This window comes from Beta vulgaris, chromosome 8 (assembly GCF_026745355.1).
Source record: "Beta vulgaris subsp. vulgaris cultivar EL10 chromosome 8, EL10.2, whole genome shotgun sequence".
Lineage (NCBI taxonomy): Eukaryota > Viridiplantae > Streptophyta > Magnoliopsida > Caryophyllales > Amaranthaceae > Beta > Beta vulgaris.
This window is the reverse complement of record NC_079209.1, coordinates 6,036,761-6,062,164: the sequence shown is the minus strand read 5'-3', so window position 1 is coordinate 6,062,164 and position 25,404 is coordinate 6,036,761. Positions and strand designations below refer to the sequence as shown.

At 36.4% G+C, this 25,404-nt stretch overlaps 4 protein-coding genes across 5 annotated transcripts; 2 read left to right on the top strand and 2 right to left on the bottom strand.

Annotated features, from left to right (window-relative positions):
• Positions 1-890: 890 nt before the first annotated feature.
• On the top strand, positions 891-7,251 carry LOC104900803 (oligopeptide transporter 3). The gene is made up of 6 exons (XM_010688325.4): positions 891-1,738; positions 3,609-3,706; positions 4,853-5,422; positions 5,506-5,761; positions 5,852-6,034; positions 6,153-7,251. Exons 1-6 carry the CDS (start codon positions 1,235-1,237, stop codon positions 6,765-6,767), a joined length of 2,226 nt encoding a protein of 741 aa, XP_010686627.2. The 5' UTR covers positions 891-1,234; the 3' UTR covers positions 6,768-7,251.
• Positions 7,252-8,794: 1,543 nt separating this feature from the next.
• Positions 8,795-12,350, bottom strand: LOC104900802 (SNF1-related protein kinase regulatory subunit beta-2). Its single transcript, XM_010688324.4, has 4 exons — positions 11,551-12,350; positions 10,731-10,909; positions 10,462-10,624; positions 8,795-9,328 (listed from the first exon to the last, which is right to left on the bottom strand). Exons 1-4 carry the CDS (start codon positions 11,734-11,736, stop codon positions 9,005-9,007), a joined length of 852 nt encoding a protein of 283 aa, XP_010686626.2. The 5' UTR covers positions 11,737-12,350; the 3' UTR covers positions 8,795-9,004.
• Positions 12,351-17,516: 5,166 nt separating this feature from the next.
• Positions 17,517-20,200, top strand: LOC104900800 (acyl carrier protein 3, mitochondrial). 2 transcript variants are annotated; one of them, XM_057391235.1, is made up of 4 exons: positions 17,517-17,686; positions 18,618-18,818; positions 18,992-19,193; positions 19,539-20,200. In XM_057391235.1, the coding sequence occupies exons 2-3, from the start codon at positions 18,618-18,620 to the stop codon at positions 19,181-19,183; spliced, it is 393 nt and encodes a 130-aa protein (XP_057247218.1). In that variant the 5' UTR covers positions 17,517-17,686; the 3' UTR covers positions 19,184-19,193; positions 19,539-20,200. The 2 variants fall into 2 exon arrangements, with proteins under 2 accessions (XP_057247218.1, XP_057247217.1); XM_057391234.1 differs by having other exon boundaries at positions 17,518-17,686; positions 18,615-18,818.
• Positions 19,395-21,084, bottom strand: LOC104900801 (hypothetical protein). Its single transcript, XM_010688322.4, has 2 exons — positions 20,659-21,084; positions 19,395-19,996 (listed from the first exon to the last, which is right to left on the bottom strand). The coding sequence occupies exons 1-2, from the start codon at positions 20,972-20,974 to the stop codon at positions 19,665-19,667; spliced, it is 648 nt and encodes a 215-aa protein (XP_010686624.2). The 5' UTR covers positions 20,975-21,084; the 3' UTR covers positions 19,395-19,664.
• Between the last annotated feature and the right edge of the window lie 4,320 nt (positions 21,085-25,404).

Here is a 25,404-nt window from a genome sequence, read left to right as displayed (position 1 = left end):
AAATTTGAATTGAATTTTTTTCATTTTCATTTTGACTAATTAAATGAAATTATTTTTGTTGATCAAAAATAAAAATCTTGAAGAGAACTGAAAAAAATAGCGAAAATTGTTTCCAATGGAGAAAATATGAAGCTAAGATCAATGATAAAAAGGAGACAAATATATAAAAAAGTTTTAGAAAAGTTCAAATATCTAAACTTTTAATTAAGGATCCGTTTGATTCAACTTATCTTGTCTTGTTTTATCTCATCTTTTTTTAAATGAGTAGAGATAAGTTGAACCATTATCTTATCTTATTGGAACTTATATTATCTTATATTATTTTCTCTAAAATAAGTTAAAATAATTAAACAGAATAAAGTCTAAAATAATATATGCACTATTGGAAAATGATCAAAAGAAAAGATAAAATACTTTGTTAAAAAATGTACTAAGTAATTAAATTGACCACTAAGATAAAGTAACGGTTGTGCATGCATGTGAATTATCAACATTAAAAGTGATCCTCAAAAGCATTCATATGGAAATCACACCCTAATTAAGGAGTAAAGATAAAACTAAGGAGAGACAAAAAGAAAACACAAGCCTAACACAAGTAAGTGAGTCAACAATCCGACATGGACAAAATATTAGGTCCCACAACTAAGCATACCACGTAGACTGACAGCATGGCAATCAACGAGCGGGCACGTAAGTGTGCCAAGAAGGCGGAGTGCAATACACAGCTCGTGAAACTCACACACTCTCTAAAAGTAGGAGAAAATCTCACAAAGTTCACACTTTTTATCAATTTTTGATTTTGATTGCGCCAGCGCCACCCACTCACTCTTTAAAAAGACAACTTATTTTCTCGATTTTAAAATAAGATGAAACACTTCTCTATTTTATGTAAATAAAAATAGACGATAGTTAGGTATTATATTATCGCTGTGGAGAGCAAATAACCAAGTACGTATTATTTAACACATACAAGTCATAATTTTTTTTTTTTGTGTTTGCACCCGGTTCACCCTTCAGTCTCAAGGGTGTTGCGGAGATTCGAACACAGATCTGTTCTACCAAAGCCAATATCCATCACCATTGAGCCAACACTTACTTGGTACATACGAGTCATAGTGGTATAATTAAAATACTCGTTATTATTCCAATTGTATGGTGCACTTTTGGGGGTATATATACTCTCGAGGGAAGGTAGTCCTTGTTACAAAATATTAGAGTTTAGAGAGAGAAAGTGATGGCAACCAAAGTAGTGGAGGCTAACGGTGGAGAGAGAATGGAAGAAGAGGAGGAGCATGAGCGGTGTCCGGTGGAGGAGGTGGCTCTCGTCGTACCCGAAACCGATGATCCAACACTCCCGGTTTTAACGTTTCGGGCATGGTTCCTAGGGATGTTATCATGTGTTTTACTAATATTTCTTAACACATTTTTCATATTTAGAACACAACCTCTAACAATATCAGCCATCCTCATGCAAATAGCGGTTTTACCCATGGGTAAGTTCATGGCTCGGGTTATGCCCACCCGAACTTATAGGTTATTTGGGGGAAGATGGGAATTTAGTTTGAATCCGGGTCCTTTTAATATAAAAGAGCATGTGATCATCAGTATACTTGCAAATTGTGGTGTGTCTTATGGTGGTGGTGATGCTTACTCTACTGGAGCCATTGTTGTCATGAAGGCTTACTATAAGCAATCCATTGGATTCCTATGTGCTGTTTTTATTGTCTTGACTACCCAGGTTGGTCCATTATTATTATATTCATCAATTTTCCACACTTTTTTCATTCATTAACAACTACTACTCCATTCAAGTAGTGATTTTTTTTTTTTTTATGAATAAAAGCGTTTAATTTGTGTACCACTCGTGTGTCACTTCTACTATAACTCGGTACTTGTTAAATTACAATTTCAAAACAACGAATCAAGAAATTGATACACCAATTATAGGACAGAAGATTTGAGGACTGATTAGTATGACGTAAACTTTTAAGAGGTGACGTATTTAATGTGCAATATTATTAATAATTGTACAAGAGTGGAGAATAATTATGTTAACTTTGATTAGGTTAACCTTGACATTCAATATAAGCCTAAGACGGGTAAAAGTCCATTCTATCTTTTACCTATACCTATAATGTTACACGAATGCATAATCTATACCACATGTTCATATCTCGTTTTCACATTACTAGTTCAAATTACGCAATTGATTAGATAATTAATTTGCGATAGCAAATTTTTCAAAAGGAAAAAAAAAACGCCTCTTTTTTCTGATAGCTGTTAAGATACATGTCCATGTTTCATGTTTGTTCAGCATATAGTATAGAAAAGAGAGAATTGACCTTAAATTTGGAAGCATAGTAGTAAATTCTGATATTCTGTGTACGTTATGAATTACTATAGTCCATAAATTAAAGGTAGAATATTAATAGGTGTGGGGTATGTAATAATAATGTATGATTTTGAGTGGGTTGTCTGCGAATAATTAACTTCAATGGTTTTGCATGTGACAATGTAAATGTGTGAGATTGTTCTTGGAGTTGGGTTGCATGTCCCATCCATATTCCATCTTCATCCACACTCTCTTATTACTTGTAACTTTCTCATTCGACCTTTTAATTTGTTTTCTTTTCTTTGGAGTTTTCTTCGTCCTTTTTCTTTTGTCTTAATTCTCTCTTTTCTTTCTCTTTTGTTTATGGACTTTTCAGCACATATACAGTATTGATTTGAAAGGGGAAGATAAGGAAAATGAATAGAAGAAGCTATGATTATATTGTTTAGTATGAATTCAATGTATTCATTGTTTTTGTTTCAATTAACCAATGATGGAAGAATTAAGCGGATATCACTTAACTTAGTTGGTAAAGCCGTAAGAAGACACTATCCAATATTTACAAAATAGCCGAGTTGGGCACTTGGATATGTATACGAGTAGACACTCAATCCTTGTCTGAGTAACATAAGGAAAGGAGAAATAAGAGTTTCATAAGAGGATTCTTTGATTTCCTTTTCTAAGTCATAATCAATTGTAATCACCTAATTTTGGAAGATTATTTCTTTTCATTTCTTTCTTTTTCATACAATTTGTTCCTTACCAAATAAGCAAATAATCTCCCAAGGGTTAAGACTTAATTATTAAGAAAAGACTTTGATCTCATTTACACTTAGAATTATCCTCCTTGAATGTAAATGTGAGGATATAGGACACTTGTACCAAAGACTTATCAGTAAAACTTCATTCTGTAATACTGTATGTGTTAATGACAGGGTAAATAATATTCATAGTTTGATATGTACACTAATGATAAAATTTTACGGGCCAGGGACATAAAGGCCTATATGAGATCCTAACAACGTCATAGCATGCTCAATTATCTCTGAACCTAGCTATGTTAGGTTCTTTAACCATTGTTGTAGCTCACCATATGTATTCGATGCCCCCTTATCCATATCTAGCTACTGACTATGGTACCCAACTTTCATTGTTTACACATCACATGGTTTGTCTTTGTATTTAATAAGGTTGATTCATCAAATTTGGGTCTTAGTACATTGTATAATGAAAAGCATTAATAGTGTGATTAATATCTTGTGACAAAAATGATCAGATATTGGGTTATGGATGGGCTGGCATGTTGAGGAGGTATCTGGTTGACCCAGTTGAGATGTGGTGGCCAGCAAACCTTGCTCAAGTTTCCTTTTTCAGGTTTGTTCTTCAATCTTTCTTCCTTTCTACTCGCTCTTGCAAATTGCAAAGGTTATTACAGATTCTTTTATTACCTTTCCTGATAAAGTTGGTGCAAACTTCTGGCTATTAGAAGTGAGATAGACATATGAGTATGGTCATGAATTGTCTAAACAAAGAGCATCAATTCGATCGATCTGTTCGATAAACTATCACTTGCCCATCCTTCTCAATTCTCATTCACACTTATGGAACCAATGCTTGTAGATTCTAATGGATTTTGGGAGTATGAGCTCACCATCATATATATAAAAAAGAAAAAAAAGCATATATGTTACTTGGACTCTTTATCTCAACTCAAGTATTGTGTCGGATCCTTGAAATTCCAACTGCTCATTTCGGGACAAATTCATGGAAAATTTTTCATAAAGTAGTCGAGTTGAGCACTTGGTCACGTACACATGCCCCGATATAAGTACCTAACTGGCTAACTTCAAGTCACATAGAGTAACTAAAATTGGGTTGTTATGATAATATGCTTTCTCTAGAATAATTTTGATTTCTATGTCTAGATAGATTATGGAGGATCTCAAATTTCTAGGTTGTCATTATTTGACAAATTCTCCAACTAATGAACATAGTGGCCTGTATAACAAAAGTGTTCTTCATTTGGTAAAAGATGCTCTAATGCTCCCTTTTGGAATTTAAATCATCTGTTCAAAGTCCTTTTCATAACATACATGCCACTCAATGAGTTCATGCTTGAGAATCTGTCTCTTTCAACTCTATTAGCATGTCATCCAGTATATTCTTTTGTGCACAAAGCAAAATGAACGGGGAGAAATGTATTTCCAGATTTGCTTACGCTTGTTACTCATCTTGGTAAAGGTATGCACTTAGGTATGCTCACAAAAATAAGCTTATACTATAATGGAAAAAGTAACCCATAACCATTAATATTTCGAGTTGTAGGCTTGTAGCAGTGACTTAACTGTACTATCAGCTTTATTTGACAGTAACATAAAAGAGCCGAACTTCAACAATAGAGTGTATACCATCCATTCATTAACTTGACAGTTTGAGGACTAGTGAAATAAATCTCTTTGGTTCTAGTATGAAGTAGTAAGGACTAAGGAAGATATTAATATGAATAATTCGATGTTGCAGGGCACTTCATGAGAAGGAGCACAAACAACAGGGGCTTACCCGAATGCGATTTTTCCTCATCTTCTTTGCAGCAAGCTTTGCCTACTACGCGCTTCCTGGTTATCTGTTTCCAATTTTAACATTTTTCTCCTGGGTGTGTTGGGCGTGGCCTCGAAGCATTACAGCCCAACAGATTGGATCAGGTTACCATGGGCTAGGTGTGGGTGCCTTCACCCTGGATTGGGCAGGCATCTCTGCTTACCATGGCAGCCCACTGGTGGCTCCTTGGTTTTCCATAGTCAATGTTGGGATAGGTTTTATCATGTTCATATACATAATAATCCCAGTGTGCTACTGGAAGTTTGACACTTTTGATGCCAGGAAATTCCCTATATTCTCCAACCAGTTATTTAGGTCCAATGGATTGAAGTATGATACCACCAAGATTCTCACCCCTCAACGTGACCTTAACGTTGCAGCATATAATAATTACGGGAAACTCTATCTTAGTCCTCTCTTCGCCCTTTCGATTGGATCTGGATTTGCAAGATTCACTGCTACTCTGACCCATGTTGCTCTATTCCATGGAAGGTATACTTCTTTCAGTCAATGCACACACAATCAGATCAGTAGATTAATTTCAGTAAGTAATCTTTTCGGGATGTGCCATGCAGCGATATCTGGAGGCAGAGCAGGTCAGCAATAAAAACTGCAAAGAAGGATATACATGCAAAGTTGATGAGCAAATACAAACAAGTGCCTGAATGGTGGTTCCTTATCCTATTAGTTTTGAGTGCAGTATTGTCGCTCTTAATGTCTTTTATTTGGAAGGATGATGTGCAGCTGCCCTGGTGGGCCATGCTCTTTGCATTTGCATTGGCTTGGATTGTGACTCTTCCTATCGGAGTCATTCAAGCTACTACGAACCAGGTACTAGTCTTAAAATCTGCTGTTTTGCTTCAGCTGGTTATGCTATCGCGAATTTTCTTGATTTCTGATTCATGGTGTAAATGAATGCAGCAACCTGGGTATGACATAATAGCACAGTTTATATTTGGGTATATCTACCCTGGGAAACCCATAGCTAATTTGCTTTTCAAGATATACGGGCGAATCAGCACCGTTCATGCTCTGTCATTCCTGTCTGACCTCAAACTTGGGCACTACATGAAAATCCCACCCAGATGCATGTATACAGCTCAGGTATCTACTACTTCAGATGTTTATCAGAATTTAGAAAATCATTAAGTTCAAAGAAGGTTTACTAATTGATGGATTCTAACCAATTTCCTGCATTCTTGTCTGAAAAAATATTTGGCAGCTTGTCGGAACTTTGGTAGCTGGTGTGGTCAACCTCGCAGTAGCATGGTGGATGTTAGCCACCATCGACAACTTATGCGATGTGGAATCTCTTAATCCGAACAGCCCTTGGACGTGTCCAAAATTCCGAGTCACCTTTGATGCATCGGTTATATGGGGCTTGATTGGACCAAATAGGCTTTTTGGTCCAGGAGGGTTGTACAGGAACTTGGTGTGGCTATTCCTTATCGGAGCAGTCTTACCAGTTCCAGTGTGGGTACTCCACAAGATGTTCCCTAAGAACAAATGGATACCACTGATCAACATTCCGGTTATATCATATGGGTTTGCAGGGATGCCACCAGCAACACCAACAAACATAGCTAGTTGGCTGGTCACTGGTACTATTTTCAACTACTTTGTTTTCAAATACAGAAAAGAATGGTGGAAGAGGTACAATTATGTACTATCAGCTGCTTTGGATGCCGGGACAGCTTTCATGGCGGTTCTGATTTTCTTCGCTCTACAAAACGAGAACAAGGAACTGAAATGGTGGGGAACAGACATTGATCACTGTCCCTTGGCATCTTGCCCAACTGCCCCAGGGATTATGGTCGAAAAATGCCCTCTCCATTGAGAACCATGCAAATACTATGCCATTGGATTGAATTTAGTCTAGGTAGTAGTATTATTATTGTTGTCTATGAAGATGTTACATTCACAGTAAGATGAGAAATAGTTTGCCGTAAGAAGTAAGAACCCCTTAATAAGCACATTGATACAGGATATTGTTTCCCTATTGACTTGGCATATCCCAATTGCTGTGGCCTGACTGTGAAGTACATAGTTAAGAGGTTTTACATGATCCGGCAAACGGGGAATTGAAGAAGCAAAACAGAAGCACAAATCAGACTATACATGTTAATGCAGGCTCTAGCTGTTAGTGGTTTGATCGAGTCAAAACACTAATGATCTTTGTTATTGGAGTATGGTAAGCTAGAGTTCTAGAGTAGAGTTAGTTTATATTGTTTCAAACGTTGGAAAATTGTGGAGTTCATCATATCAGTCATGTATGGTAGCTGTTCATAGTTCTTTTTTGAAGATGTACAGCTTTTCAATTATTTTCTCCCTCCTTTCTTACTGACCAATTCTAAATCTATATGTTCACCTCTTGATTTTATTTCAAGTGAAAAAAAAGGGGGAAAGAGGAGGAGAAAGATTCAGCTGGTGTAAAAAAAATTGGAGATAAATAAAGAGTACAAATGAGTGTCCTATGAAATACTTCCTCCGTAATAAAATAGATATTACACTGACTTTCACATTTGTCGAAATACAGTACTTTGACCATTAATAACTTTAATTGTGTATTAGTAAAAAAGTATAAGAAGTTAATACTCCCTCCGTCTCATAATATGGTGCTTGTTTCTTTTTTACACGAACTCTAAAACGTAACTTTGACCTTTAATATCTTCAATTTCGTATTAATAAAAAATATAAAAAGTTGATATGAAACTACACATTGAGACGAATCTAACCAGATCTCACATGAATATTTTTTTTTATATATATACAAATGAGAATATTCGGTCAAAGATTTTAAAGTTTGACCCACCAAAAATGAAGTAGACACTATATTATGGGATAGAGGGAGCATTATAAAAGTAAAAATACATGGTCAAATATAATAGGTAAATAGTACAATTTTCAAATCGGAACAAGTATATAAATATGAAGGTTTTATTATTTAACTGCTATCAGTAGAAAAGAAGACAAACTTGTTAGGACTTGGGAGATACTTTACGACTTATAGCCTTATAGGAGTTAGGACCTATTTTAATTTTTAACGTAGCAGGTTTAGCAGACTAGCAGCTAGTCTTCTATAATACCATCCGGCCAAGTGAGACTACTACAACTTCATGGTTTTCTTAATCTTTCTGTACTTGTGTGTTTAACTTTCTAGCTTTTGAGATTTTATTATCAAAACTTTTACTAATTTTTGCTTTAACTAATTGCAGTTAGACCTCCTAATACAACTTAACTAATCTTTATGCTGGTCTCCTCGTTTAATTAATCTAATAGTTCATATCGCCAACTTATATCCACCAAAATAAACGGCTAATTAACCACTAACCTCTATTAAACTAACAAGGCTAAGGACATCCACCTTAATTGTGCTCACTCATGTTCACCTATTTTTTTGATTCTTTCTCAAGAGGTTTGTTGTTGATCATGCGAAAAGAAGAGTTGAATTGCGCTTACTTAAATAGCTCATCTCGATTTTCTTTCCTGATGATATCTATCTGGGAAAAACAACTAACTAGAAGCTAATATCATACCATTGTTCGTCGAATCGTCGTAGAACTATCAGCTGATAGTAGAATAACTCACAGAGTCACAGCTAGTAAACTAGTTCAATTTGCTTAACAAGTCTTGGGTGGAAGATAAAAAGGATAAAACAAGAAAAGTTTTCAGCTCCAAGCTTGAAATAAGTTCTCATAGACAAGGCGATTCCCGGCTCCTCTCGCAAATAAACAACAAAGGCAAATCAAGTGGCGTTTTCGTAATCAAAATGAAGATAATACACGGTCGAAATAACTTGAATCTGCAGTCTATGATGTTAGTATTTCTCTATTCTTTTTTCCTGAAAACTTCAATTTGGAGGTTAGAGAAGCAAGCTGACGAGTAAAAATTAAAGAGCACACAGAGTTGGTCAATTTGAAGCAAACATAAATTTGGTACTTGGAGAGCCTTCAAAAGTCTACTTCATCCAGCAACATTACAGTACATTGTTCTGATCTATGCCCACTATTACCAATATAAACCAAACCCTCTATAGATTTAGATAAATTAATGAAGTATCTCAAAAACATATCCCTACAGAGATTTGTAGAGTACAACAGTCACATACTTGGACTTGAACCTATGTGTAGAACCAAGTGCGACAACAGATGGACCGCTTTTTCCCTTCTGCATGTAAAGATGATTAAGAACCACATGTTGAGGTCTTGAAAGAGAAGGTGGTGGTGCCTCTGTGCACAGAGAAGGCACATTAAGCAAGGTCAGGTTAAGGTGTGGAGGAACAAATGGTGGTTCCTTGGCAAAATCTTCTTGGTTAAGTTCTGTGTTGTTATAGCTACCATCCGGAGATTGTGGTGGCTCAAATCCTGATATACTCTCTGTGTCTTCTGGGACATAATCCTGCAAATGTTCATCAGAATCTATTGGTGAATCACAAAACCAAGCCCTACACATTAGTCGACCTAGAATGAATACACACACTTCTAAATCAAGATTAGTGGTATTAGATGGATTAACAGATCAGTGTCGTTTAGCATAAAGTTACTTCTGGTTCTAATAATCTGAGCTACAGGAGAAACTTGTAATATTTTAATCTAGTTACAAATAGTCTTAGATTGAGATGTGTTAGTCAGTTGGTAGTTTTTCTTTTTTTGGTTCTATTGTCTATTTGTCCTCGTTAATCCAAGATCCTCCAGTTAATCTTGTTAAAAGACTCTATAGGTGTTGCAGAGGCCAAGAGCAAGAGTTATTCAGCATTACCACTTGGGCTTGCTGTTAGCTCCTTTTCGAATGAAATAAACACACCCATAATTATTTCTCAAGAGTAAAAAAGGTCAATTCTTCATGACCAAGGTCACATCACTAGTGACCTTCTAAGCTGTGAGGACAGTGCACCATCTTGCAGCACTAAGAGAAGCACCAAACAAAAACAGTGTCCAATATGAACAATGAGCAGATGATAGCATGAATCACAAAAAATAAATGATAAAGAAATCTAAGACTTATCAAGCCACATTGACATGGCACATTCTGTACACAAAACATATACTTCTAGTTTATTAGTGTAAACAGTAGATATGTCAAGTCACTAATCTCTTCCCACACAAGAATAATGAGATATCTGTTTTCATGATATGTACCTTCTTTATAGGGATTTTATTTTAGATGTAATAAACATGTATATTAGTTACTTCTCTGCAGGCAATATATCCATGAGTCACAAGGGTGAAAGTGAAACCACGATATAAGAGTCAAAGTTTTCAAGATTGATTCTGTTTTCTGCTCATTCATAAGAGATAAGTATAGTGGGCATAGAACTTTTAAGTTCAAAGAGTGACGCCAATACACACCAACAACCAGAATTTTCATTAGACAGAAGACTCAAGTAACACCGACTATAGTCAATAAGCACAAACATTCTCCACCCTTATATTGTCATACTGCACTTGTTTGCATCTCAATATATTTTACTGTGCCTCCCTCAAATCCAGGATTATTACATTCAAGTAAATTCTACAAGAAAAGAGGTTTACCTGTAAATCCAAAACATTGAAATAGTTTCCAGTCTCATCCTGGATCCACGGTATATCGGGTGCATATCTCCATGCCCCATCAACAACAAACCTATACTGGTAAACTCCTGATGGCAGAACCTTCATGAGAGTAAAGTCCTTTCCTGATCGCTGTAGAGATTTTCTGGAGAGAAAAGATGGTTACTATTAGGCACGAACTACACAGAGCTCATTATCACACACCACAATTGTTTCATACAGATCAATAATAATCAAGGAGATCATCAGACCTTGTCTTCCAATTGTCCCATGAACCCTCCACAACGACTTCCTTGCCACCATAACTCCAAATGATCATAGTTGGAATTCCTTGCTCATAGCTCATCTCTTCTTCAGGCGACGACGTTTGTAACCATGATGGATTTGCAATAAGCAGCTCATCAGGTTTTTGAATCGGAGCCACAGGGGGCTATGTAATTGCACACAAAAACACCAATAAGTAAATACTTTTAGGTGGTGTAAAACAAGAAAATGTCAAAAACTTAACAAAGGAACCCAATAAATCACCACCTGCAAATATGCTTAATCTCAACTCATCATCCAAAATCCCAAACAAACTTACTGCTCCAATGGCCATACACAGGACCACAATTTCACAAGAGACCACAAAATCATCATGTGAGAATTCCACCAAAGCTAATGGATTTCGGTCCGTTTCGAAATTCGATTGTTTAAAGGGAAGAGCTTCTATGGGATAGTTAATTGCACCAAAACACAATATAAAGAATGCATCTTTATTGTAGCTTGGTTAATAAAATGCATGTTTCACCAACAACATTACAGTAAACAAACACTAATAATTCAAGAAAAACAAAAAATTCCAAGAGAAAAAGGCCAATTAAACACAAGTTCATGCAGCACATACAGTATAGATACACTATTTCAACAAATCCCTCAAAACATAAAGTAAATGACAAACCTTCTATATTAATCTAATTCCATATTGTACAATATGATAATCTAACATAATTAACAAAAACAGCAAATCTAACCCCAAAAACTCAACAAATCAATCCACCCAAAAACTGTAATTAAAAGGGGAAATCTAACCTGAGGAGCAAATTTGAGGGGAGATTGAACAGTTCTAGGACTTTGAGGAGGAGAGTGACCCATCAAAGCAGAAGATGAAGAAGCAGCAACAGTAATAATCTCATCTTCATCTTCTTCTTCTTCAACAAGTAAACCAGACCCAGATGGGCTTCCATTACCATCTTCTCTGCCATTAACATTCCCCATTTTTTGCAATTGGGTATAAACCCCTTTTTTATATCAAACTTTTTTTGTTGTTTTATACCTAGAATCTAATCAAGATTCCCCCAAAACTAATCAAAAATGTCTTCTTTCTTTCTTTCTATGCTTGTTTAAAGATAAACAAAAAGAAGGGTTACCAGATTAGAACAAAAAAAGAAAAAAAAACCCAAGAAATAATATTAATAATCAAAGAACCAAAAGACAAAATTGAGGGTTTTTTTTATTTTTGAAGTAAAAAAAAAAAACAACTAAGAGTACAAAGTGGATGTAACCATCAAGAACAACAAAGAAATAGTTAGAGAGAGAAAGTTAGTGGTGGTGGGAGATGAAGAAGATGGGATTAGAAGGTGGTACTGGTACTGGTACTGGTGGGTAGGGATCATATTATAAAAATCATACTACTAATATATAATTTTCTTAAATTTATGAGTAAATAAAGATGAGAAATCATTATGAATCAGAAATCATAATCATAGGATTTTTTTGGATGTGGGAAATTGGAAAAAAGGAAGAGTGAGATGTGAGAGGGGGAGAATTGGAGAATAAAAGATTGGATTTTTTTTTTCTTCTTCTTCTCAAATAATTTCTGCTTCAAATTCAATCTTGTTTGTTTACTTATTATTACAAAAGAAAAAAATAGAGAAGGCTAGATGTCGTTTTCAGATGCTCGCTTTCGAAGACATTGGTTGGTTGTTTCGGAGGTTACCCCCACAAGCCCCCACCTAAACCAAATTTACCATTTCCATTTTGTTTTTATGTGCTTTATTTGTTGGTTTTCTAGGGTTTTTTCTTTTTTGTGTTTGTGATATTTGGAATGGATGATTTTTAGGGTGTAATTGTATTGGAGGAATTAAATTTACTCGTGTACTCCTATTAGATTCCAAATAGAATAGGAAATAAGTGAAAAGTACAATAATTGGGTAGAGTGGATTGGGTGTTCTAAGGTCCTGTTTGGCACTAGCGTTTGAGGTAGAGGTTAGCGGTTTGACAAGATTAAAACGCTGCTTAAGAGAATTATGAGAGTTTGGTAATGTAGTGGTTGTAGTAGCGAGTAGCAGTTGGAGTAGATTATGAGTAGCGGTTGTGGAACGTTACTACAAGAGTAACGTTTGAAATTTTTATAATCATGGATATCTTAATTTCTTTATCTTTTTTTTATTGGTTTTCCTTTCCTTGATTTCGTCACTTATTCGTTGTACCGTCACTCTGCGTTATTGATGATATTTTAGCATCATTTAGCACCATTTTGGCAATCAGCATAATTAACTAGCCACTCTTGTATTAGCGACCACCATTTATTTTACGTTTTAATTAACTCTTCATAAATTTATGAAAATAATGAACAAACATCATGTCAATGCATACATAATCTTATCAATGATATAACACAAATGTCATGATATACATTCTCAATTTTAGTCTACCTTATTTGGCTCAATATCATATCTTGGAAGAAAATTCTAAATTCATTAGTACATACACACACCAAGTTTTCTTGGTGAAAGTGGTGGGAAACTCACCTTATGATTTTAAGGTCACAAGTTCAAAACCCACTACCTACTTGTGCTTAGGAGTAGGATTTCCTTATACTTCCTACTTTCAAGCATTAACTTATGTAGTTGGACTAGTTGACCTTCGAGATTAGTAAGATCCTTTTTATTACCAATGAGTTCCTAGTGAGAGCCCCAAAAAATAAAAATAACATATATATATATATATATATATATAATATATATATATAATATATATATATATTATATATATATATATATATATATATATATGGTAAGATGAATAGGACTCACTCGAGAACTTTAGAGATATGAGGTGGGAAGTGATGCCACTGCACCTCAACCCCAATACCTAGTTATATTATATTAGGTGAAACATATTTAATTTGTTATACATGAAATACTGATATATAAGTTTGACATTGTAAACAATGACGACATTAAAACTAACGGCCCGTTTGGTAGTAGTTGTTTATAAATGGTGGTAATGGGAACATATTTGTGTGTAAATTTGTGAATAATATAATTCTTCATTCCCATGTTAATGCTAATATCCTTAAGTGTCTACTTTTCTTCTTGAATTTTCATTCCCATTCAATACCGCCTTGTAGGTGGTAATGAGTGGTAATGAAAATTGCTTCTCATTGGAGACAAAGACATAAGTTTAGGGATGAGATTACTTGCTCATGGGAAAATGCCTCCCCATGGAGATTTTTAGAGTGTTTCCCTAATAAAATTACACTTGAAATTCATTCCTATTACTGTAATTTATTAACGACTACCAAACGGATCTTAAAAAATGTTTCAAAAGTAATTCGACACAACGAATAAGTAGTTAAACCTCCCAGATACGACTTTGCAACACTCCGACAATTCTCTATTTTCCAAAACCAAATCAAACCAAAGTCAAAGCACATAAAAGTAAGACCGAAAGCATAGCTTTACCAAAATATAAAGTGAAAGTATTGGGTCAGACCGTCTGACCCAATATTCTCGTCAGACGGGCTGAGCCCAGTACTATACAATATTCTAAGTCCGCTATTTCTCCTCCCATTCCTATAAAATTCATTCCACCAGATCTAATGGGATACCCATTTTCATTCTCTCTTCCTTGCTTCTCATTCCCAAACTTTATCATGATCTCTCCATTATTACTCTCGTCGTAGCGAAGAACTTGATCATCATTTTTCTGTCTCTTAGGCCCTCTAGGAGATATCCCAGCATCTTCCATATCTAATGAACTCGAAAGGGTGAATTGAACCCATGTTGGTTTTGATTAGCCATTGTAGTATTATTACCTGATGGAATGGAAATGAATGAGGAAGTAGAAGCAGCATTGTTTTGTTTCTTACAGTTGTTAACTTGATGATAATGATGCGATTTCAACCGCAAGATTTGGTGTTGGTGGTGTGATGAAGTTACAGCGAAGAAGACGAGAGAAGGAAAAAAATGGGTCTGATGTATTTTGGGATTTTTTGGTTTTACCTTTTTCTTTTTCCTTTTATTTTCTTTCTAAGCCTTTTTTTAACTGCACCTCTACACTTCGTTTTTCCAACTTGATGATTGGATTTTCGTGGTAGTTTTTGCATCCTCCCTTCTTCAACATCAATACGAGGTTCTCTCGATCTATACGTGGTAGTAGTTTTTTCTTCAATATCTATACGTGGTAGAAGAGTGGGGGAATGTACTTTTTTCTTTCGGTTAGTATTTTTTTTTCTTTCAGTTAGTTGTTTTTATCTTTCAGTTGGTTTTTTTAATTCTTCAGTTAGTTCTTTTTTTCTTTCAGTTGGACTTTGTTTTCTTTCAGTTGGACTTTGTTTTGTTTCAGTTGGACTTTCTTTTGTTTCAGTTGGACTTCGTTTTGTTTCAGTTAGACTTTGTATTCTTTCAGTTGGACTTTGTTTTCTTTCAGTTGGACTTTGTTTTCTTTCAGTTGGACTAACTGAAACAAAATGAAGACTACCTGAAGAAAAATGAAGACTACCTGAAAAAGAATAAAGACCAACTGAAACCCAAGTAAAGCACAAAAACCAACTGAAAAACAAAGAAGACTAACTGAAAACAAAATGAAGACTACCTGAAAAAAAATGAAAACTACCTGAAAAAAAATAAAGACTACCTGAAAAAAAATTGGAACCACCTGAAAGTCGTCCGACCAAGATTATGGTCGGACGAGTCCGACACAATACGTTCTCAAATATAAAAGTATTAATAAGTGAACTGATATTTTGGGTTTTTAAACTGTGATTTATGTTTGTATCATAAGAGGGATAACTATTCGCCAACTATACTAAGCACATAACCTTGCATTAACAAGGTGGAGAAAATGAAATCAAAGTCCAAAAAGAGAATTACTCCTAGGCCATTTTTCTTTTCAACTCAATTCATCTCATCTCATTTCAGGTGGTTCAACTAGTTTTCTTTTACAATTTTACTTTAGTTCAATTATGTCCAAAAGAATAGAGTCATAATCTCTACCAGGTGGAGAGGGGGGAGTAGAGATGGCCAATAGTGCAAGCTAATCTAGCCCAGCCCGTTTCTTGGACTGCGAGGGTTGAGCTCGCGAAAAGTCCGGTCCAGCCCAACTCGAATCGTGAAATTGGCATGTGGGTCGTGGGCCATATTTTTTGAACCCAACCCACGAAAGTTCGCTACTAATATCGCCCAACTCGGCCCGCAAAACCGGTCCATCCCAGCCCATGAACCGAACCAGCCCAACCCAAGTAATTATTCAACCAAATTGTGTACATATTAATCAAATTGTATATATTTCAATCAAATTGCATATACTTCCTCCGTTTTTTTAGATGTTACACTTTCAAAAATTGTGGTTCCCTAGGCAAAAATTGGAGGAGTAATTAGGAGAGAATTAACATGGGGTTTAAGGGAAGGGAGGAGAGAGAAAAGAGAACCCCAACTAGGGTTCCCCACCACCACCCCAGCAGCACAGAGAACTCCCACCACCACCCCACCACCCACCTGAAATTCGAACCACCCACCCAACCACCCAAAACCCCACCCACCCACCAAAAAGCTCACCCCACCCGCCGAAAAACCCGCTCATATTAGCCCACCCGCCGAATTCGAACCACCACCCCACCACCCACCTGAAATTCGAACATCGTCGCCACCTTCGACCAGCCTTCGCACCCCCGCACACACCACACACGCTCGCCCAGCCTCGTCGCGCGAACCGCTCGCCCAGCCTCGTCGTTCTTTTCGTCGCTGCGTTTTCAGGTAGGTGGGGCCCTTTTCGTCGCTGCGTTTTCAGGTCGCTGCGTTTTCAGGTAGGTGGGGCACCTTCGTCGTTCTTCCTTCGTTCCATCGGGGCTCCTTTGGTCGTCGCTGCTCCCCCTAGTTTTCCGGTGGTGGGGAATAATTTCGTGGGTGGGGGTCTTGTTTTCAGGTGGGTGGGTGGGTAGCGTTTTGGGTGGGTGGGTAGCGATTTCGGGTGGGTGGTGGAGTGGTGGTGGGAATTCGCCGGGCTTCTGTGGTGGTGGGTAAGGAGGCTGCGAGGTGGGGGGAAGGGATGGGGCAGCTGAGGTGGTGTAGGAGGGGTGGTGGAAGAGAAGGGAGGAGGTTTAATTAATTTTGGATTAGTATATAATAAGGTTAAATTAAGTTAGTTTAATTTTGATTAATCCTTATAAGTAAGGGTAAGTGAGTAATTTTACAGCATAAAACTTTCCAATTTAGGAAATAAAAAAAAGTGTAACATCTATTTAGAAACATGCAATTTAAGGAAAGCGTAACATCTAAAAAAAAACGGAGGAAGTATTATAATTCAAACAAATTAAAAATAATAAAATTATTCATTAATATTAATAATTGTATATATCTTAATTAATTTTAAGGTTTTATGTAAGAATAATAAATGATTATATAACTTTGAAAAAATAATTATCATGCCGGCTCGTTAGCCCGCCAGGCCCACAAACTGTCATAACCGCTTCCTGAACCGTAAAAACCCGTAACAAATCGGCGTGGGCCAAGATTTTTCAGCCCGTGGACCAGTCCATCCAAACCATGAATTTCATAGTCCAATCCTAAACCCTGAAATTTCAGCCCGACCCACTAGGATCCACGGACCAGCCCGTCCAGTCCGCACCAATGGCCATCTCCCGACTCTAGGGGGAGTATAAAGAATATATTATATACTCTTAAAAAAAAACAGTAGAAAATAACACATCAAATAAAAAGATTACTAATGGACTCAAATCATGGGCTATTATATTAAGTTGAGCTTTCCAGTCCAGCCCTTTGTGCTAAAACAACACAAGCCCAAATTAGAGTTCAGAGCTGACCTTGGAACAAAGTGCAAGTCAGCAAAGTTTCTCTCTTCTCATCGCTGACTCTCTGAGGCATTTACGCAAACACTTAACAGACAACATTCAGTTCAAACGCCATTTTCAAAGGCCGCCAAGGTATTAAAAAAAAAACTCGCATTTTTCTCATTTATCTTCAATCTATCATATGAAAAATTTACTTGAAGTGTTTAATTTTGATTTCATCGTCATTTATACAGTATAAGTTGTTTCATTTTTCAATTGCTTGTTTGCTCGACCTTCGACCCAAGTTCGATTCTCGCTGTAGTGAAGTATCAGCTTTTTTGCTGTTTTTTATGCTTTCTTGATCAATTATTTTGTCTATGTGTTAATCTAATTAAATCAGTAACTCCTATTAATCATAGACTAATTTTGTTGTTATTTGTTGAGCGTAGCAGTGATAAAGTAAGATTGTCATTGTTGGGTGTCCTTATCCTACATTAAGGCTAATGGTAGGGCGTAAAATATTTTCAGTGTAAAATGATTTTTGTGGAAAATAATTTACAATGGAAACACGATTCCAAAATTAGTTTTCCGTTGTTTGGTTCCATGTAAGAAAAATGATGAAATGAAAGGGAAATAAAAGGGAAAGTAAAGAGGTAGTGAGAGGAGTGTACAAGAGAGATAAGAAAAACAATTTTCCCTTCATTTTAAAGGAAAAATGGTTTTCCATCATTAGGAGAGTAATTTTACACCAAAGAAAAATGGTTTTACACTATTTTGCCAACCAAACAATGTAAAGTTGAAAACAGAGGAAAACAGTTTTCCAGGAAAATGTTTTATGCCCTACCCAAACTGAGCCTAAGATTGTTGTGTTGTTATTTAATGCCTTTGTGTTAATTTAATTGAATCAGTTACTCCTATTAATCATAGACTTATTATGTTGTTATTTCTTGAGTGTAGCAATAATATAGTAACATTTCACATGAATGCTTGACATCTCCTTTTATCTGGGAAAACTGTCTACCTTTACATTTTACTGTCATCTTGATAGTGATGAGCTCATGGGTTTATATTATTGATTTAGAAGATGCAGAATTTGAAAAGTTCTATTCTGAGGCATGTTAGACTTCAGGCCTCTTTGAGAAATTGGTCACTTGTTCAAAATACTAGTGGACTAAGCAAATACAGCAGGCAATTCTGCTCTACAGTGGGAAACGAGGGCGATGACCGTGTAATGGATCGAGTGATTGGCTTGGTCAAGAAGTTTAACCAAACTGACACTGCTAAGGTTAGTTCAATGAAGAGTTCTATTCATGATATTACGGAACTTGTATGCAAGAGTTGCTCATGTTTTCTTGTAATCTTGTTTTAGCTATTCGATTGCATCCTCACTTGAGGCTAAGAAGGCGTGAAAAGTGACTGATTTGTGCAATTAATTAGCGTAATTTTTCTTTCTAACAGGTAACTGAAACAACTAATTTTCAAAAGGATCTATGCTTGGACAGCTTGGATAGAACGGAGCTTGTTATGGCCGTTGAGCAAGAGTTCTCCATCGAAATCCCAGAGGAAGAAGCTGATAAGCTTACTTGTTGTGCTGATGTTGCCAACTACGTAATAGCTGGAAGGAAGCAGAGTGCTGCCCAGAGTTCCTGATGTTCTCCAGGTAATGGAAATGGAACGTATCTTTGATTCTTTAAAGCTGCGCAAAGTTTTTTTTTTCTCAAGGGAGTATAACCTGTTTTTTTTTGGAGCACAAGCATTTTAACTTCTGATTAATTGTGTAGTTTTTTCTAGTATTATGTATGAGCATTTAGAAGTGGCTCTTGGTGTGTGTATTAAGAAACACTCTTATGACAATCCACAATGATATATAAGGTACATCACCAAAAGTTGCAGCAAAATTACATATATATATACATGTAATATACATAGTGGTATATTTGTCAAACTTCTATATGATTTTTTCCCTTTTAGACAAGTATTCCAACTTGCTGTTGAACGTAATTAGGTGGAATTGAAACGTGGGACTCATTGCTGTGACAATAGCGCCATCCGAGTGAGCCATCATACAATATTTGGGTTTCTCAGCCACTTTACCTGTGCAATTACTTTGAAATGCCACTTACCATGACATCTATTGCTCATCCTTCTGTTTCTTCATGCAAGCTGCTGAATTCTCAGACAGTGTATGCTGCAGTGCCAACCCTCTTACCATATATGTACGCTTTCCATTTCTGGTCGATGCTAGCTTGATCTCCTTGTGTTTACTAGCAGAAGCTGATTGATGGCAAGATGAATCCTTAGGTAGATCTAGGATCTTAACTGAGCACGCCTTGTCCAAGTCTGGGATTCCATGTAGATGAGAGGGAAGGTCAATTGTGAAGTCTCCAAAATTGTCTGTAACAGCTTTAACCCAATGGGTGCTTTTGTCTTTCTTGGTATGACATGCAACTCCCACCAAGGCCCCTGCAAACAATTAGTAAACCACAAAATTTATAAAGTTTTCGTTGAAGATCCATGTGTAGGAAACGTTCAGAAGTCGTAAGAAAATCTTTGAATTAGCTGATTATCTAACGAGTTGTTTATTCTGACATAAGGTTTTTTTTCTTGTTTCTGGTTGAGGACCTCTTCTTTTGATTGCTTAGTTATGATTGTATGATGATATCTTCACTTCTCTTTGCTTGGTCTAAAGTTTGAATTCTACTTTCGAATTGACAATAAAAATACTAAAACAACGCTGGTCTTGAGTATAATTTAACGTGTTGTACTTTTTCTTTTATTGTGAGTACTGTATGTTAACATGTCACACCGTGCGAAAAGCCTCTTCCAACAAGCAGTTAAACTTTAGTCCTAAGTTTTCCCAACGAAATGAGACTCTTCATCTGTATTAAAACTCCCAAAAATTTGGAAATCAATCATCTTCTTTTTTAGTGGGGATTTCTTATAATTTAGGATGGGATTCATCAAAAACGATATTCAAGGAACTTTTCTGAGAAAATTATCTGTATTATTGTATCTCATTCATATCTTGATTTCGCAAGATGATACTTTTAAAAGGGATTACGATAGCAGCGTCTGAAATGCATGAGACAAGTAGGTGCTAAAACTTTAAAGCATCATGTACACACCTGAGATAGGCTGTGGTGAAAGCTGAAGCTGGTGGTGGTTGCTGCTATGTTTAGTTGCTAAACAAGCCTTGTTGCAAACAACTCCACCGGTGATGAGGACGGTGGAGAGTTTTTCTTCACCATACCCAGCTAGTTGCACTATCTCATCTCTGCTCGACATCTCGAGTGCCCACTTCATCCCTAGATCGTCTTCTTCTCCGGGCAGTTGGCTGACGATGAGGCGGCATTGAGAGTTGAGTATCATTGAAGCCAATATTAGAGCTACAAGCAACATCACAAAGATGTTGTGATTGTGGTAGCCGCAAAATTTGGTCATCTTCTTTGTAATTCTGTTAGAGTTCTGTTTAATCGTCTAAGTTTCTTGCGTTGTATAATACTAGCAAATAGCAATGTGTTTGTTGGGATCAAATGAATCAGCAAATATAATATGGCCTTTGCTTTTATAGGGCAACCTGCCTTAATCAAATACCCTTGGAGATAATTAATATTTTACCAAACATTTTGACTTTCTTGTATTAGAATATTGTACAAAGAACAATGACAATCTTTATACTGTTCCTTGTATAAATGTAACCTTGTCGTTGTCTAGCGTCACAATCTTGTAAAACTGAAGATTGTAAGAATTAGAAAACCAAGCAAAGATTGTTGTTGATCTTCTATCTTAAATCAATATTATAGTGGCAAGTTACCTTAGTATATGTCACACATTCTTTATAATATTTTGAGAATTGAGATAACCTTGCCTTGCTTATACGTAAAGTACGGTTAAAAAAATAATCGAAGTCTAATACCATCGGTGAAATTATAGGTTTTCAAATACTATTTTACAACAAACTAATATGTAAAGATTAAATAATGAGTAATTTCAAATATTTTACAACAAACAAGTACGTGAAAGATTAAATACTGAGTTCGATTAACTACATTATTATACATCTTTCAATCATTAATTTTCAACTTTTGTGGCTAATAGCAAAGTCATCTTGATATTTTGCCGTCGATTTTTTTTAAGGTAAGATGAAGTCTCTTGCAAGGAAGGGGGGAAATTGGGGATCCCTCCTTACAAGGGGTAAGACTCGATCCCTTGACCTCTAGGATTGAAGGTGATGCCAATACCATTAGGTTATCACCTGTTGTTCGCCGTCGATTTTGATTGCTAATATCTATTACTATACATATTAGAAACTTTCCATCAATGAATACTATATGGAAAAATACATCCTATAAGAATCAAGAAATTGTAGGTATTAGTTAGACATCATAACTCAATGCTACAGTTTTTGATACTTATAAGAGTCAAACTTTGATTTGTTCGTTATTTAAAGTCAAAGTAACATATGTTATCTTTTTCTTCAATTTTCTCTCAACAATATAAAAAAAAAGAAGAAAAAAAGAAGAAAGGGGGAGGAAGAAGGGCAGATCACAGATTAGTCTAAGTATTGAATTGGGTCAAAGGAAAGAAAATACTTAGAAAAATTTAACAGAAGAAGTTTTGGTAGCCTAATCAACTTTTGTCATCTACGTATAACATAAGAATATGGAGCAGTTGATCTTACTATTTATGTTTGTAAGCACGTTTAGTTGTGGCGTGATTTATGAGAATGTAATGTATAATGTAAAGCCACGTATTTCATAAAAAAAAAGAGTTCTTAAAAGTGTGTTTGGAATATTCAAGCCTATCTCAACAATCTCCTATCTACATCTGATCCTACTACTACAACTTATTCAGCAGCCCTTTTTTCATTCTTCTCGTCTGCCTAACTTGTTCAGCAGCCTTTTTCCAAAGTTCAAACCAACAAAAAAGAGTTATTCATCATGCATCATACAATTCAAACCTATTATCTTATTTTCTCTTTTAATGTAGTTGTTTAACCATAGTGTTATCTAGAACTTATGACTTCATGCATACTTGCTATGGTGTGAGGTTTGCAAATTACAAATCTAATATTGACTACTACTACTCCACTAAGTTTGGACTTGACATATGCTTGCTATGTTGATGATATGTTGTGGACTGTTTTGGAGTAACTTGAGTATCAAATGTTTAATACTACTCCCTCTCTTTTTTGTTAAATGAAAAACTTCCATAAGTTGCCATGTAAGGTTCTTTTTTAATTAGTTGATTTGCTCCGATCCATCATTTCGTATATATGATAGATTGGTCGATCTGATTGATGATAAAAACAATGAACTTGTCAGCCTATATCTCTCTTTCATACTATTATTTTACACAATGTGAAAGATAGGCTAACTTGATAATGTCTTTTCAAATATAAGTATATATTAGTAAATCTTAAATGCATATGATATGAGTACAATACTTGTGTTCAACCTATATCAATAATAACCGGTAAAAAAAAACTTATATTAATTTAGGTGATTTAAGTTTTACTGCTTTTCGTGGAATATAGGAGATTCATTTTTGCAATGCAATTAACTTTAGGTTGTTGTTTTTGGGTCAAAATAGGTCTCGAGTTGGGTTAACGTACAAGTCTCGCTCAGTAGATGTTTTGGATTTAAGGTATCACTGTTGATTTATCTTGGAAATTTGGATGTCAATGTTTATTATGGCAAAGGATTAGTAGCTCACGTATGTTAAAGGTGGTTGCGAGAAAACAACTAATAGTTTTACGTGAGTTCTTTTAAAAGACATTTAGAATCTAACAATTTAGAGTATCAACGACCTTGTGGGTACATTTACAATAGATCCATTGGGCGCTTGGCAATATCTCCCTATCTAATAGCAACGTCACTAGGAAAGACAATAATCCTTATATTAGAGATGATCAAATGACAGGCTGAGCAGCCTAAAAAAATTAAACCCACACGACGGGCGGGGCTCGAGAGCTAGGTCGACCTTAATCAACTCTATCCTACATCCCCATTCTCAAGATTTAAGTCTATTATTATCACATCACTAGCAAATTTCACCATTTCTCTAACTTGAATTTATATTATTGTTCTTATCTTATACAAATTTGAACAGAACTTTCTAGCTTCCACCCTGATTTGCATCTCGTCAAGTCGAAAGCAACTTTTTGTTTGATTGCAGCCAAGACAAGAGTGCCAGAAATGGTGGAAATGGTGGTCATGTGAGTTTGGTAAAGTATTCACCTTTCTTTTTATTTGACATGCCGCATTAACATAGACATTAGCAAGAAATGTGTAGTTTATAGAGGTGACAATAGCTACTCCATCTGTTCCAGAAAAATCTGAACACTTGTTAGGATACATATTTTTAGGTGATACTAAGTTATAGTGTTGTTATCAAGTGTTATCTTATTCTAAAAGTAGATGTGATAGGAGTTGGTGAGATATTTTTTTATTGGAGGAAAGAGAAAGTTGAGTAACTTTTTATTGATAAAAGGTAGAGTATGGGCCAAAAGAGTATAAAAGAAATAACGGTTATTTCACCAAATACCCCTAACAAAAAAATTTATTCACCAAATACCCCAACTTTTTTCAAAATTCACCAGATATCCCTAACTTTTAAAAAAATTCACCAGATACCCTTACTATTAACGGACGTTAGTGCTCCGTTAGCTTGTATTTACAAATTTGCCATAGGTCAACTTAATTAGCCCTAAGTCAACTTAATTATCCCTAAGTCAACCTAATTATCCCTAATTAGCCCTAATTAACTTAATTAATCTAATTAAACCCCCAACCCCAACCCTACCCCCAAACCCTAGACCCACCAGCCCCACCACCCAACCTCAGCCCCGCCCCTTCCCCTCCCCCTCGCCGGCAACCCCGCATACCCCTTTCCGGCATCCCCCTCCCTCACTCTCATCGCCCCTCCCCTCCCCCTCCCTCACTCTCGTCGCCCCTCCCCTCCCCCTCCCTCACTCTCGTCGGCCCCGCCAGCTGCTGCTGTTGTTTCTGGTTCATCGGAGGAAAGAGAAAGGTCGGAATTCGCGCGAATTTAGGGGAGGGGGCTGCCGGAAAGAGGAGGCGCGATGGAAGGAGGGGGAGGGGAGGCACGACGAGAGTGAGGGAGGGGGAAGGGAGGCGCGATGAGAATGAGGGAGGGGGAGGGGAGGCGTGACGAAAGTGAGGGAGGGGGAGGGGGCTGCCGGAAAGAGGGGCGCGATGGAAGGAGGAGGAGGGGAGGCGCGAACGACGCGAAGGGAGGGGGGCGGCGCGACTGGCGGGGAAGGGGAGGGGAGGGGGGCTGGGTGGTGGGGCCGGGGTTGTTGGGGGGTGGTGGGTTAGGGAGAGAGTGAGAGGCGGGTTAGGTTAGTTAGGTTTTTAGGGTTTTTTTAGGTTAATTAGAGTTTTTAGGGTTTTTTAGGTTTAATTAACACTAATGACTAACGGAGTTAACCGGCGTTAGTCATTAAGGGTATTATTTGTCATTTTTTTAAAAAATTGGGGTATCTGGTGAATTTTTTTGGAAGTTAGGGGTATCTGGTGAATTTTGAAAAAAGTTGGGGTATTTGGTGAATAATTTTTTTTGTCAGGGGTATTTGGTGAAAAAACCGAAGAAATAATATATTAATAGTGAGATCATGTCAAAAATAGAACTGTTCAAATTAATTTGGGACAAGCATAAAATGAAAGTGTTCGGGCTATTTTGGAACGAAGAGAGTACTTGAAATCAATCCTTTTATTAACACCGCACAACAAAACAACAAAAGGACTATTATTGTTCGAAGTTTGGATCTATCACCAACACTGAGGATCGATTTTAAATCCTAACATTCATTAAAATAGTTCAAGAACATGGTTAATAGTTTGTGAAAC